Source organism: Buceros rhinoceros, unplaced genomic scaffold, assembly GCF_000710305.1.
Source record: "Buceros rhinoceros silvestris isolate BGI_N320 unplaced genomic scaffold, ASM71030v1 scaffold11282, whole genome shotgun sequence".
NCBI lineage: Eukaryota > Metazoa > Chordata > Aves > Bucerotiformes > Bucerotidae > Buceros > Buceros rhinoceros.
Window position 1 is genome coordinate 1,509 of NW_010400695.1, and position 14,046 is coordinate 15,554.

Consider the following 14,046-nt stretch of genomic DNA (forward strand, 5'->3'; position numbering starts at 1 on the left):
GGGAAAGAGCTGTAACCTGAAGACCGCCAGGTTAAATGGGGCACTTAAATACAGGGTTACAAGATGTTGGGTTCTTTTCCTTGGTATCAAAATGTGTTTTCAGTCTGCAGCGATTATGGAATACAAAATAAAGAAACAGCTCTCTCCAGATAACAAAATGAGTATGTGGATAAAGAGTATTGCCGTTTTTTTCAGGGAAATACCTTTAGTATGTGCACTAAGTTGGTGTTATGAAAAGCTCTGCGCTTGCCAGTCATGCCTAGGCAAAGGCGGTGATAATATCTTCCTATAATAAAAGAGGTGAAAGGGGAATGAGTAGTGGGCTAATGCCTGCATAGCCTAGAGAAGAGACTGTAGAGGTGCTTTTAACAACAAACCGAACAAGGCATCTGATCAGGAGGCAAAAATGAACCAGATTTAACTAGAACACTTTGCTCTTCCCCTAAAGGAGTTTCTTGGGATGCTCTTCCAGATGAATTGCTTTTGGCAATCTTTGCATATTTGCCCCTAAGTGACTTGCTGAGGGTTTCCCAGATTTGCAAGAGGTGGCATCGTCTTTCGTAAGTATTACTTCACATTGTTTAGTACTAAAAATACCTTTGCTTCCGTAGTCTGTTAAATGATCTGGTTCTCATCTTGTTTATTCATGTATAATTTAATTTATGCTGTGTGGGGGTTATATGTATATGTAATCAAAAGATGGCTTACATATTTTAACATCAGTAAATTATATTAAATAGCTTTCCCTCATCTAAGTCTTTTGTGACACTGAAAACTTTCTGTGGTCATATTCATAGTCCTGACCCTTTCTGACTCACTAACAGGTAAAATTCTGTGCCTTAGGTTCGATGAATCTCTCTGGCAGACTCTTGATCTGACTGGTAAAAATCTGCTACCAGGAGTGATTGGACAGTTGCTACCTGCAGGTGTTACGGTGTTCCGCTGCCCAAGATCTTGTATTGGGAATCCGTTGTTTAAAACGAGCAAGTAAGGCTTTTTCTGCGTGTTCTGGATCCCGAAAAGTATTCATGTTTTTTATCCAAATAGTCACAGTTTCTCTATGTATTTTTGGTTTTAAGGTCGCCACTAGTAGTAGCATTTGTGCTGTCTCTGGAATGTGGAAGAGCTGATCAGTGGTTAGGCATGTGTTGCAATAAGAGGATATGCATTCCCCTGCAGTTATTTAAAACCAGGTTAATGTGATTTTTGAAAGTATCAAGCACCACTTGCAATTTTTGTCTTGTAGAACCAGGTATTGTCAGCATCTCCAGCATTTTTATATGGGGAAAAAAAAAAATGTTTAACTCCAGCAGGATAAACTTGCAAGTGTTAGGACAAATCCTGTAAATGCCCTCGAGATAGAAATTCTGCAGTTTTGGCTGGTAGCTTAGCAGTAGGCCCACTGACCTCAGTAGTATGTCCAGCGTGTGGCCGAATACTACAGTATAATTATTTTCTGCAAGCTTTGCATGGTTTCAGTACACAGGATTTGTTTATGGTCTGGGGAATTTGTGGAACGGGTTTTATTGCAGTTTTAGTAACCTGCCTTTCTCCTGTGGTTTTTTTTTTTTTTTTTAGACCTCTCAGAGTTCAACATATGGATTTGTCGAACTGCACAGTGTCTGTTGCAGATCTCCAGAGTATTCTTTGTCTGTGTGAAAGGTTGCAGAACCTCAGCTTGGAGGGACTAGTGCTCTGTGATGACATCATCAAGTGGGTGACATGTTTGGGCATATTCAGTAAATACCTTCTGTGTGGTGCTATCCTTTTGTGCAGGCTAGAAAAAAAATGCAGCTCAGAGTTGTTCATTGTGGGAGACTTTTGAAATGGACAGCTTTAGGCACCTAACAGAGCTAGCTGGCAGACTAGATGAGATGCCGCTTTCCTCTCCCTCCTCTAGCAAAAGAGGGTGAGAAGGGTGTTCCTTTTGGTGACTTCTTTTTCATTCCCCAGAGCAGGGAGAGCCTGGAGAAGCTGCTTATCTTTCTAGAGTTTGTGTCCATTGGCTGTAACTGCAGTCAAGCTGTACAGCAGAGATATTTTTATTTTCCCATTTCTGTGCTCCCAAGAAAACCTAGTGTTTGGCATACAGGTGGTTCTTTATTTTCAGGGGTCTCAGCAGCTTTCCCACTAAATGCTCGCTGTACTTCTGCACTATTTCTCACATCTTCGTTGAACTTCACTCTGAGTGTCTGGAGAATTACAGATCCTGTCAAGCAGATGCACTGTTTGGTTAAACTTGAAAAACAGTAATGGGTGTGCAGTCAACCCCTTGTTCAATCACATCGGGTGATTGTGGAGGTGCCAGGGACCATAGGTCAGAAAGCAGAGACTCCAGGTTTCCTGCTTTCTACTTCTGAGTTTTCTGATGCCTTCATCACACCAGACAAGTGGGGTTGGGGAACATCAGGACAGCAGAAATAAACCAATATAGTTTGACTTCTGATACCAGATAAAAAGTATCAGAAACTTGGCCACTAATTAGGCACCAATGATGGAATTTTATTGCCTTGTATATAAGTATAGACACTGGGTGTAAGGGTTTTTCCAGGTTTTGCCAACAGCATGTCTGCTCTGGTCTTGCAAGCAAATGCTTTCGGGGGATGCTGTTTGGGCAATGTGTTCTGTTTGGAGTAACTTCAATCTTGCAGAGGAGTGACTTCCGAAATGGGATGATTGCTTTGTCTTTTGTAGAGGAATAGTCATCTCTAATGAGCCATGGTGTGTGTTTAATGGCGTACAACAGAAGGTCAAAATAAATTGTTTCCCTTTAAATTCCTTTTAAATATGCAGACTCGTCAGGAACGTTAGGTAAATAGGCAAGTGTCCCTTTTGAAGTTGTGCCGGGATGCAGCAAGTACAGAGTTGAGATCCTTAGCGACACTTAGGTTGATCAGCTTGCTAAGGATGCAGTGCTACATGATTAACGAATAATTCCGTGCCTGGAATCTTTGCTCTTAAAAATAATCACACATCTCAGCAATGCAAGCGATATTCCAACATTAAATTTTATTAGACTTTTCTTTTTTCTCCTCTACAGGAGCATTGCTAAGAATCCCAGCTTGATCCGACTAAATCTCAGTGGGTGCTCGGGGTTTTCTGCAGAAGCCTTGGAGCTGATGTTGAGCAGCTGTTCTATGTAAGACAAAAATAGGTTTTGCTATTCCTTGCAAAAAGGATCCTTTCTATTTTTTTCCATAGGCATCCCAGTTGTACTTGTCCCTAATACCTTTTTTTATGAGCCCTTTCCTAAATGTCTAATGGTTGATTATTTGCTGAATAGTCAGATAGTTTCTTGCCATCAAGCTATTTTCTTCTCTAATAGCAAAGATGTACTTAGTTTTTCGTGTGTTTCTTAGAGGAAGTCTTGTGCGTGGGTAAACCCCATTTATGTTCCCTTGATTATCGTGTAAATTAATTTTTTCTTAATGAAAGCAGTATGTTATCCTCACAAAGTGGAAGTCTTTTGAAACCGAAATGTAGAATCCCAGAGCTCCCTTTGCAATCAGAGTACAGCAAGAATGGCAGAAAACATTGTGCCTTTCCATCCCTGATAGAAAGTGAAGCACTATTTCCAGATTGACAGTTGCAGTGATTAAACCATCTGCTGGCAGGAAGTCACTGAACTGAGCCCCAGTCAATCTGGGATTTAAAGTCTGATCTTTCCCCTGACTTCCTGAGAGATGCTGGACAATCTCCTTATCTTTGCTTCTGCAAAAACATGTTTTTAATCAAACTGCAAGTTAGTGGACAGACAAAGCCTTAATCTTTCTGTGCCTCTCTTGGGTAGATAATGCTTTCTATTGCTTGGTCTGATTACTTGGATCATGAGCTCTGTCTGCAGTCTGTACGGTGCAGTGAATAGCAGATGGCAAACCGGATCCTACGAATGCTAGTGGCAATTTAACTGTTTTTTCATTTACGTAGAGATTGCCAGCTAAATGTTCTGGTTGTGCCGTTCGCTGTGTCTTTGTCTTCTGGTTACATCTACAACACCTGCACACAAAATAAATACTTTGTCCCAGCCCAAATGGTGATTTGCTATAGGCAATCAAGCATGTAAAAAAGGTTTAAGGTCAGAGTATGCCCAGTGCTTATATAAAACTATGAAGTATTTTATGCTAATGAGGATTAATTGGTCATCTGACCAGTGCTAATAATGGGTAGCCTTTCTTCCCCTCAATGTGAACATCTGTTCAGTAGTAACAGATTCGGGTCACAAACCCAGAAGCAAGATGAAAAGACAGTGTCTCCCTGTGGCAGTCCCCGGAGAGAACCGTTTCACTTCCTAAGATACTGAATGATTCCATTTGGAAGTGACTTCCCAAGGCCGCTTTAACCCATTGCCCAGAGCAGGGCCTAAAGTCAGCACTGTCCAGGTTGATAAGGACTTTTTCTGGCTGAATCTTGAAAACCTCCAGAGACAGATTCCACAGCCTCACTGGGGAGCTAGCTCCAGTGCTTAATCATTGTCGCAGTGAAATTCGTAGTCATAAATACAGGAAGCTGGTAGTAGTTATGTTATGGCTGATACTTCTAAGGCAAAAATTCCTAATAGATTATACCAGAACTCAAACTGTGTTTCAGACATTCTTCCAAACAACTCTGTTCATTTGTGTAGGTTGGAGGAGCTGAACCTGTCCTGGTGTGACTTCACAGCCACCCATGTCAAAGCAGCAGTCAATCATGTTACTTCAAAAGTAACTCAATTAAATTTAAGTGGATACAGACAGAATCTACAAATATCAGGTAAACTGCAGCATGGCAAACTTATCCCACTATGGGATAAAACAGCAGGCTTTAAGTTTTTTTTTTTTCTGGTTGGCACCTGCTGTGTGTATAGAAAAATCATGCACTAACACTGATTTTGTTGTTCTTGCTGTCAGAGTGTCTTACTCGTGTCTCTGGCTCAGCCATGAGGGGTGAGATGGTTTGTCTTAGGAATTTAAAAATAGTCAGGTGAAAGCTTATTTCATCTTCAGTTGGAAGGTGTAGCCCTTCTGAAATAAGTCCTGGAAGTGGGAAACGCCGGATCCTGTGTTCCACTTTGAATTGGCTTCCAGATACTGTTTTTTGGAGCCCTCTGAAGGCTTCTGCTGTTGTGGCTGCTCTTGGCATCTTCCAAAAGAGAACAGCCATAGCAACTACTTGAGTTGCAGTCTGACATGATGTCCTACAGATACCGGTTGTTAATTTGGAAGGCAAATTATCTCAGTAATCAACATTAACTATTTACTTGGTAATAGCTATAGGAGGGAAAGTTGGATAAAGTTGCAGGATAATAGAAAATGCAGAGAAATCTACATTTGGGGAGAGGGCACAACAAAATCAACAAGAACATAAAGACTGAAATGTCTTTGGTAGAGAAATTAATTGTCTCAATGACCAAATGTGACAATAGGGCATTGTCTGACATGAAGTAGGTGGCACCTAGGCAATGACCTCTCTTTTTTTTTTTTCCTGTTTGAATGTCACACAGACCTTGGCATGTATCCCTGTGTGGGGAAATACATCAATCTTCTTTTTATCCCAGCCCCAAACCCATAAACAAAGATGCTATGTGACCTCCTCCTTATCAGGAATTTGAACCTTGTCTTTATCTGACCATTGAACACAATATGCAGAGCTCTTCTGTTTGCAAATCACTTTCTATGAGTAATTTTACTTTGTTTCAATGCAATTTATAAGCCATATGATTTGAATAGGTCACTAATCATCATAGGTATTGTTTCCTTTAGTTTTTGCATCTGAATTCCGAAATACCAAAATCCTCTTGCATTTTGATTAGCACCTTGCTAATAATAGTGGTCTTGTAGGTGATATCTGAGCCAAGGGTGATTCTGTACTATTTGCAGACAATGAGAAGATGGTCTCAAGAATCTATCTACAGTTTAAATCACAAAAAACATCACTTTTTGTCATGAGGAAAGAACTTTCTGTGGGTAAAAAATAGAGGTGCCTGAAGAACTTGATGCTCTGAAAGAGTATCTGATATGTGGAAAATTTTGGTATTTTTTCACTACATCTAAGAATTTCAGGCATCTCACCATTATGGTGTCTCATCAGATTCCTACAGCAGTATAACTTGAATTATTCACTTGCTAAGTTTGCTGGCACAACTGACTTTTCGGGAGGCTTCTCTGGACTAAATGGATCTGTTCTGCTGAGGATTTAAAAAGTCCTCATAAGGTCCTGGATAGACAGAATATATGCTGTAAGTCTTAAATGTGTTTCAGTTGTGAGGTTCCAGGAGAGAAATTAATGAACATATATGGAAGTGAGTAGACTGTATAAAGCACATTTGTCTTGTTACTGGAAGATGGACTGACTCTGTGACCTCTTTTCAGATGTTAGAACACTGGTAGAAAGATGTCCTTCTCTCATCCATTTAGATCTAAGGTAAGAACACCTGTGCAGCTAGTCCTTAAATCCTTATGGTTCAGGGGATTGCCAATTCTATTGTGGTGCAGTAATTGCATAGCAGTGATGCATGACTGTGTAGGATTGCAAAACCAGAAGATACTTTCTATGGTAAACCTACAAAAGATTTGCTGTCTGGAATGACCTAATCTGGAGCAGGTGGTAATTTAAGATTTCTTTGTTAACTCAGCGTAAATGTTACATAGGTACGGGATCTGTTAATAAGAGGTTGTACTTGATAGGTAGAGTGGAAGGAAACACTTAGAATCTTAGAATGCTTTGGGTTGGAAGGGACCTTCAGATGTCATCTAGTCCACCCTCCCTGCTGTGAGCAGAGACATCTTCAGCTGGGTCAGGTTGCCCAGAGCCCTGTCCAATCTGATCTGGAGTGTTTCCAGGCATGGGCTTCTACCATGTCTCTGGGGTCATTGTGTTAAAAAAAAAAAACCAAAAAACAAACAAACCAACCCAAAAAAAACCCAAAAAACCCCTCTTCCCTGTATCTAGTCTAATTCTTCCCTCTTCTAGTTTAAAACCATCACCCCTTGTCCCGTCGTAACAGTCCTTGCTAAAAAGATTGTCCCGATCTTTCTTATGAGACCCTTTTGAGTACTGAAAGGCTGCAATAAGGTGTTAAAAAAAAAAAACCAAAAAACAAACAAACCAACCCAAAAAAAACCCAAAAAACCCCTCTTCCCTGTATCTAGTCTAATTCTTCCCTCTTCTAGTTTAAAACCATCACCCCTTGTCCCGTCGTAACAGTCCTTGCTAAAAAGATTGTCCCGATCTTTCTTATGAGACCCTTTTGAGTACTGAAAGGCTGCAATAAGGTCTCTCTGGAGCCTTCTCTTCTCCAGGCTGAACAACCCCAACTCTCTCTGTCTGTCCTCAGAGCAGAGGTATTCCAGCCCTCTGACCATTTTTGTAGTTCTCCTCTGGACCTGCTCTGTCAGGTCCATGTCCTTCCTCTGCTGAGAACTCCAGAACTGGACCCAGCACTCCAGGTAGGGTCTCACCAGAGAGGAGGAGAGGGGCAGCATCACCTCTCTCAACCTTCTGGCCACACTGCCTTTGATGCAGCCCAGGATATGGTTGGTGTTCTGGGCTGCAAGTGTACATTGTTGGCTTGTGTCCAGATGCTATTTAGATGCATTCAGTTTGAACCTAGCATCCTAGAGAAGGTTTAATTCAGCTCTCATATAAATTTGTTACTTGGCCATAGAATTAAAAAAAAAAAGGTGTATTTTGGTTTTGACCTAGTAAATGACAAACAATATTTTGAAATTTTGATATATAAAGTAATTGCCTTTTCATGGCATGAGTTCTGCTGCGGAATATCTGCCTGCAGAGAAGCTTCTGCTTTACTGGCTTTTCAGAGAAAATCAAAATCCCTCCCCCACAACACACACACAGTAGAGACGGGTTACTTCCATACTGAGTGAAAAAATACTTCAGTGATAGAAAAGGAAGTTGATACTCATTAAATTTCTCAGCCTGAGTTTTGGAAATACTAAATTTACTCGTTTTAAATTTCTATTTCATGTGCTCTCACATTCAGTGACAGTGTGATGTTGAAGCCTGAGTGCTTCCAGTATTTTCATCAACTCGCCTTCCTACAACATCTGTGTCTCAGCCGATGTTACCAGATATCACCCGCTGCCTTAGTGTGAGTAATACCTAAATGGCTTTGGTTTACTACTCATACAGAGCAAAAGTTAATTTGAACTTGCTTTCTTTTAGGTTTCAAATTGTAAGTACTGTTCTGAAAAACTTACTGGTGGGAGGAGTTAGGAACAAGGAACTGAGATAAAGCAACCTGACTGCCCGAGCCATGTACCTTTGCGAATCCAGGCAGGAACCAAAGGCAGCTGGGAGAATCTCTGACAGTCTGTACGCTTGGAAATTGCAGCTCAGTGCCTGCATCTTGTCTTCCCTTAATGGCATTGTACTACTAGTACTCGTTACTGTGAGGTACAGCTGGAGGTTGCAGTCCTGCCAATGATCAGTATCGGTTCAGGGTTAGGCTTTCAATTAGGCAGCAAAGAAGGTATAGTCCTCTGGAAAAGTTAACAGTTGGCTGTACCTGCTGACTTGCTAATCTGTTTGTATTCCTTTGCTTTTGTGTTTACCTGTATCAGTAAGAAATTAGTAGAAATGCAGTTGTCTAGTTTGAGTACAGATTAAAAAAAATGTTTTCAGGTTCATGATTAATTTCATATTTTTCTCTTTCTAGAGAACTTGGTGGAATTCCAACATTAAAGACTCTTCAGGTATTTGGAATAGTGACTGATAGCGCCCTTCAGCTCCTCAAGGAGACACTTCCTGACATAAAGATTAATTGTTCACATTTTACAAGTATCGCAAGGCCAACTGTTGGCAGCAAAAAGAACCAGGAGATTTGGGGCATGAAATGCAGATTGACGCTGAGAAATCCTAGTGGCTTATGATCATGCACACTGCTCTGGATGCAATAGACAAACTGTAGTGAAGCTCCTTAAGAAGCAGTGCTGGAGCACCTTTAATCATAGTACTATTATTGTAAAAAGCATTCTAACTTAGTCTTCTGCCTTAATGTAGTTTCATAAATATTTTTAGGTTTTTTTTTTACTTAAAGCCTTTAGAAATCTGATGATCAGTGAGCAACTGTAGATTTCTTTTTATAGGGGGGCTTTTTAAAAAAATACTGTGAAATAATGATAACTAAACAGCCTCTAGCAACAGTTGCAGGTACTGATGCAGCTTTGTTGCTCTGAGGTGTTCTAAAGGTGGTTTGGGTTAACTTCCAGCTCAGCAACTCCAGAAATGATTTGTAGAGGTGCTAGATATCTTAAGGCTTATTAAGGATTTTTTTTTGTCTGAGTTTCCATAACTCCAATGAATAATGCTATTAAACTATTCAAATACTGAACTGAACAAAGTGTTCAGTAAGATGAGAAGCTACCCACCGTTCCTGAGAGGGACAGGGGACCAAGTCTTGAATTCACCAAACCTGGTGAAGTAAATAGGGGCAAAGATGCCTACACAAAAGCAGCTAAGAGACAGCTCAATACTGTACAAGTTAAGCAGCAGTATAAAGGAATTCCAGTAAAGTTATTCTCTAGCAATCCACAGACGTAACATCTGTTTTTAGCAGTATTCATTATCAGCAAAATACAGTCTGAAAAGCCCATTCAGAATAAGCATCTGTAAAAGTAGATGCTGGCTATCAGTTGTTTCATGGCATGGTGCTAAGTTTTCTCATTAAACATTATGGAACCTTAACATAGCTTCTGTGAGCTTGAACTCAGATAAGTCTTCTTAAAAATGTTCTCTTCCTTTAAAGAGTAAGATCTTTCAACTGCAACTGATAAACTAACAAATCTTGCAGGAATAATGCTCAAATGGTTCTATATCTCAGACCAAAATTAAAAACCTGGGATTGCAGCATAAAGCGCTGAAAGGAGGAAATGCTTTGGTGCTATTAAAAGACATTAATTTCTCCTTTATAATAGCTTATGTTTGTAGTATCATTTCACTTGTAACACTAACCACTACTGTCCAGCGTTAGGAGCCTTAAGTCATAGGAAAAGCTGATTAACTGTTAAAAAAAACTAAACTAAAGACAGAGACTGGTAATAAGTTAAACAAAACTTTGATCTGGGTCCTCATGCAGAAGCTTTGATGTTCCAGCAGGTGTTAAGTGTTAGGTGAGAAGTCCTAGGGCAAAACTTGCACCCTGTGTAGGGCATGATGGTGCTGCTGTTCCCACAAATGCAGTAAGTGAGCAGGCATTACTGCAGGGCTACTGCACAGGTATAGTGTTTTGCATTTCAGTATGTAGAATAAATACCTGGTGGTACAGCACAGATTAATTACTGTGTAAAGTACTAGAATTTTATATTTAATTTGACTTTCTATAGTATAAGGAAATATGGCATCATCTTTAAGTTGCTTTGTTTTTATTAAATTTAACAGTGTAATTTAACACCTGAGTCGCTAATAGGCTTCTGCCTCTTTCAAAGGAGTTACTGGTCAGCGTACCTTGTGAAAGCTGGAGAAGTGATGGGAGGTGGGAGGAGGACGACAGGGGATACTCCGGTTCTTCACACATTGCAGCCTTAGGTTTATGCCTTAAATTACTTCCAAGCAAAAAAGTGTATCTTTGCAGCACAGCACTATTTTAAATTCTCCCTATGCACAATGTAAAACCTTACAACTTCTGTTGCATTTAATAAAGATCTAAGTAATTGCTATATTGTCCAGAATTACTCATGGATGGGAGAACACTTCCTCAGACTTGCCACAAGTTTTGTGTAAGAGATGATTAAAAAAAAATGAGTCTAAACAATGGCACTTTAGAGGACAGAGTGCTGTCACCAATACGTTTAACTTTTCATAGACTGTGCTTTAAAACCCTGTACAGACATGTGGCTTAGTTAGAAGGAATAATCCTGAACTTGTTTAAGTACCATTTCTATAGCAGGTCTAGCAGACACATAATGGAAGTCTTCTGGGTATGGTGGACCACTGACCTTTTCCTAACTGAAAAAAGGAAAGGAAGTTTGGTAGCTCCAAGAAATCCATACTAGAGGCTACTATATAGATTAAGTCTCTGCATTTTACCTAAAGTACAAAGGCTTAGAACCATTATTTAAAACAAACTAAACAGTAAGTAACAAGATGTGGAGTGAAGGAAACACTTTTGAAAGTTGAAATAAGGCACAGGACAGCTCCACGTATCTTAAGTTTTTAATTTTTATTACATAATGTATAAACACCAGGTTTTGTTTTTAAAAAGCAAAGATTGACAGGTCTAGTTCAGCAGAACAGAGTGTGGACTGGCACTAATTGAAAAGACCATGGATTTGATTCAGCAGGTAGAAGAGGTGCAGAGTTCATTGCCAGTCCAGACAGATTAAATCAGTGTTAAACCAATACTCAGTCCTGTCATGGAATACTGTCTACCAGGTAAGTTGTCTGTACTGCAATCCTTTGTAATAGAGGACCCTTAAAAAGGATTTTACAATTCTTTAATAAAAAAGGTAGCTGCTTATTGTTTATCGGTTGTAGATCTCTGAATCATCCTAGTTACTTAAATCAAGCATTCTCTGGTAAATGCTTCAACAGAAGTGCGATTAAGTAGAGACAAAACCAGTAGAGGCCACTCATGAGTAGGTCAGGTTTCCATTTTGCTGAGTAAGGAATTTGACTGGAATTTCTTACTAAGACCTAAACCAAATCATGGTTTCACTCTGGGGTGACAGAAAACATTGCCTTTTAGTCTCAGCTTTCATAATAAGGAATAACAGGCATCTTTAAGAGAGGTGCACCCTGATCAGACTAATCAGTCTCCATTAAAACATTACAGCACTCAAACAACTAAATAAGGGACAGGGTTTCTGCTGTAAGTTTGTCCACACAGGTACTCAAGGACACTTTCAATACCTAAACCTCTGATCTAACACAGTGGGGCAAAGTCCTAGGAAGTTATCAATTAGTGTTAGTGGCATCAGAGGGTAGATTTTTTTTAATCAGCATATTGACTAGTGTACTAGACAGAGGCATAAACCATTCTTAACTGGCTACAGATGGATTAGGAATAACTCAAACACCCTAGTCTACATGCAGCCAGCGTTCCAAAAAAAGATTAGTCTTTTGCATCTTTACCCTTAGACCAGTTTTGCAGATTACTTTAGACTTTTGTTCTGACATTTCCTGAACTTACCAAGTTTTGAAACAGGATTTGGCTACTTTGGTTTTCTCTTTCTGGTCTGCATTGTCATTACTCAAGCAGGTAGTGTAAGTAAGAAATTCTGCAGCACACTTAAAAGGTGAAATGTACACAACAGTGTTAGCTTATTCAGAAAGCACCACCAGTATCACATTCTAGAACTGAATGGTCTGGTCAAATCAATTTCCTCTAAATGCTGGTTTAGAGTGAATACAAACACTTAAGCAGCAGAAGGGAAAAAAAATCTTTTATCTTCCTCCGTGTATAAAGATCCATTGCCATTTTGTGACTGGCCACGACTGGATTGCCATTAGACCTGAGAACATCTGTTACACAAGTCTCTTCATTCAAGAGTATTTTGAAGAAAACTCACTTTTGGAAATAGATCTGTAATAGACAGGACAAAACTCATTTGTTTCAAGTCACAATAGCAGAAGAGTTCCTGCTGCAGGAGTATCAATTTTGTTAAATTCTGGCACCTCATCTAAGCAATTATCAGCACAGACTTTCAAAGTCAGTCATAGTTCACAGTTTCTCTAATAGATTATTTTAAAGTCACTTCCTTTCTGTAATCAGAGCCTTTTTTCTATTATCAACTTGCCTACCTAACACACGATCAAAGGCATGTAAAATTAAAATTAATCTGTTGCCAAATAAAGAATTCAGGATTGGAAATTTTAACTTCTTGGGGAAGTTAAAAAGACATACTTGGAAAACTGGGAGATATATAGGTATTAATTCATGCTCCAACTACTGACACCCATTACATCGCATTCTTCTTCAATTATAAAGAAACTTAGAACCTAAAATTCCAAACCATTCAACTTAATAAGGCCACATACCTTTCTTAATGATAGCCACCTACATACACTACAGTGACTGAACACCTGCTAGCTAGCTAATCCATTCAGTGAAGGCATATATCTTACTTCAACCTGTTCCCTATAGTTCATATATTCTTATCAGAGGGCTCAAGAGAACCATTGGGTTTCAAGTCCATCTCCAGCCAAAAAGAAAAAGAGGTACCTCATTTAAGGTGTGATTAAACCAGACTTTTGATGTAAATCTACAAAGTAGAAAAAGTACTGGAAGAGCAAAAAAAAAAATTGTCACAAGTTGTATGAAACTACGAAGTTGTAAAATTTTTGAAAAGAATACAAAAGATTTGTATTTCCATTTCTATTAAGTCAACATCAAGATTTACAGAAATTTATATATCCTTGCATCTAATTGCTAGATTGACAGTCAACTCTTCTATAAAAGAATATGTATGAGGATGTTTAGTTTCATCAGTCCCAGACTGTTACTAAAAAACTGTACATCTGGATATTTAATGCTTGAACCCATCTACCTGTGTTTAAGAAGATATTCTTTCATATTTGCCTTACAGGTTAGAATGTCAATTTTCACTGAAGTTAGATGTAGGGCTTCAGATATTATTTCTTTTACCAGACTAAAAAAAGAGCTTAAATATATCCCCAATGAAAAGGAATGAAAAGCATTGAGCTTCCTCCAAATGCTCTTTCATCCAAAAAAAGCCAACTTCCAACATAATGCAGCATTGTGATGTGCCATCTATCTCCAGGAGTTCCCTCTCTGGATTCAGAATTGCTTCAGCAGAAGACACTAGGGTCCTTCATTCTTCCAGCAGAACAGTGCGCAGTGCATCCTCTGTGTCAATCATTATTGAAGCTATCGCCCCATCATTGAACTCAAAAGATGTTCCTCCATCTACAACCATACATGCATCCCAACAACGGGAACGGACACAGACTCTGCAAAAAACCCAAAAAACAAGTTTTCACAAAATAGCTTAAAAAACCTAACTCTTTCAAACAAGCACTTATCAAAACAATAAGACTGGTTCTTGGAACATTCATTTGGGGGGGGGGGGGGGGGGGTCGGTGAATGTTTAA

At 39.3% G+C, this 14,046-nt stretch overlaps 2 protein-coding genes across 3 annotated transcripts in view; one reads left to right on the plus strand and one right to left on the minus strand.

Annotated features, from left to right (window-relative positions):
* The window catches only part of SKP2 (S-phase kinase-associated protein 2, E3 ubiquitin protein ligase), a 10,109-nt gene extending 1,095 nt beyond the window's left edge, over nucleotides 1–9,014 (plus strand). Inside the window, exons 2-9 of the mRNA XM_010131975.1 lie at nucleotides 449–560; nucleotides 844–987; nucleotides 1,579–1,713; nucleotides 3,041–3,139; nucleotides 4,622–4,749; nucleotides 6,348–6,399; nucleotides 7,979–8,086; nucleotides 8,654–9,014. Coding sequence (XP_010130277.1) covers nucleotides 449–560; nucleotides 844–987; nucleotides 1,579–1,713; nucleotides 3,041–3,139; nucleotides 4,622–4,749; nucleotides 6,348–6,399; nucleotides 7,979–8,086; nucleotides 8,654–8,867 — 992 coding nt within the window. The 3' untranslated portion in view covers nucleotides 8,868–9,014. The remainder of the gene's footprint in view (nucleotides 1–448; nucleotides 561–843; nucleotides 988–1,578; nucleotides 1,714–3,040; nucleotides 3,140–4,621; nucleotides 4,750–6,347; nucleotides 6,400–7,978; nucleotides 8,087–8,653) is intronic.
* A 4,629-nt stretch (nucleotides 9,015–13,643) lies between these two features.
* Nucleotides 13,644–14,046, minus strand: part of NADK2 (NAD kinase 2, mitochondrial) — a 15,391-nt gene continuing 14,988 nt past the window's right edge. For both annotated transcript variants that reach the window (XM_010131977.1, XM_010131976.1), the window contains exon 11: nucleotides 13,644–13,905. In XM_010131977.1, coding sequence (XP_010130279.1) covers nucleotides 13,767–13,905 — 139 coding nt within the window. In that variant the 3' untranslated portion in view covers nucleotides 13,644–13,766. The remainder of the gene's footprint in view (nucleotides 13,906–14,046) is intronic.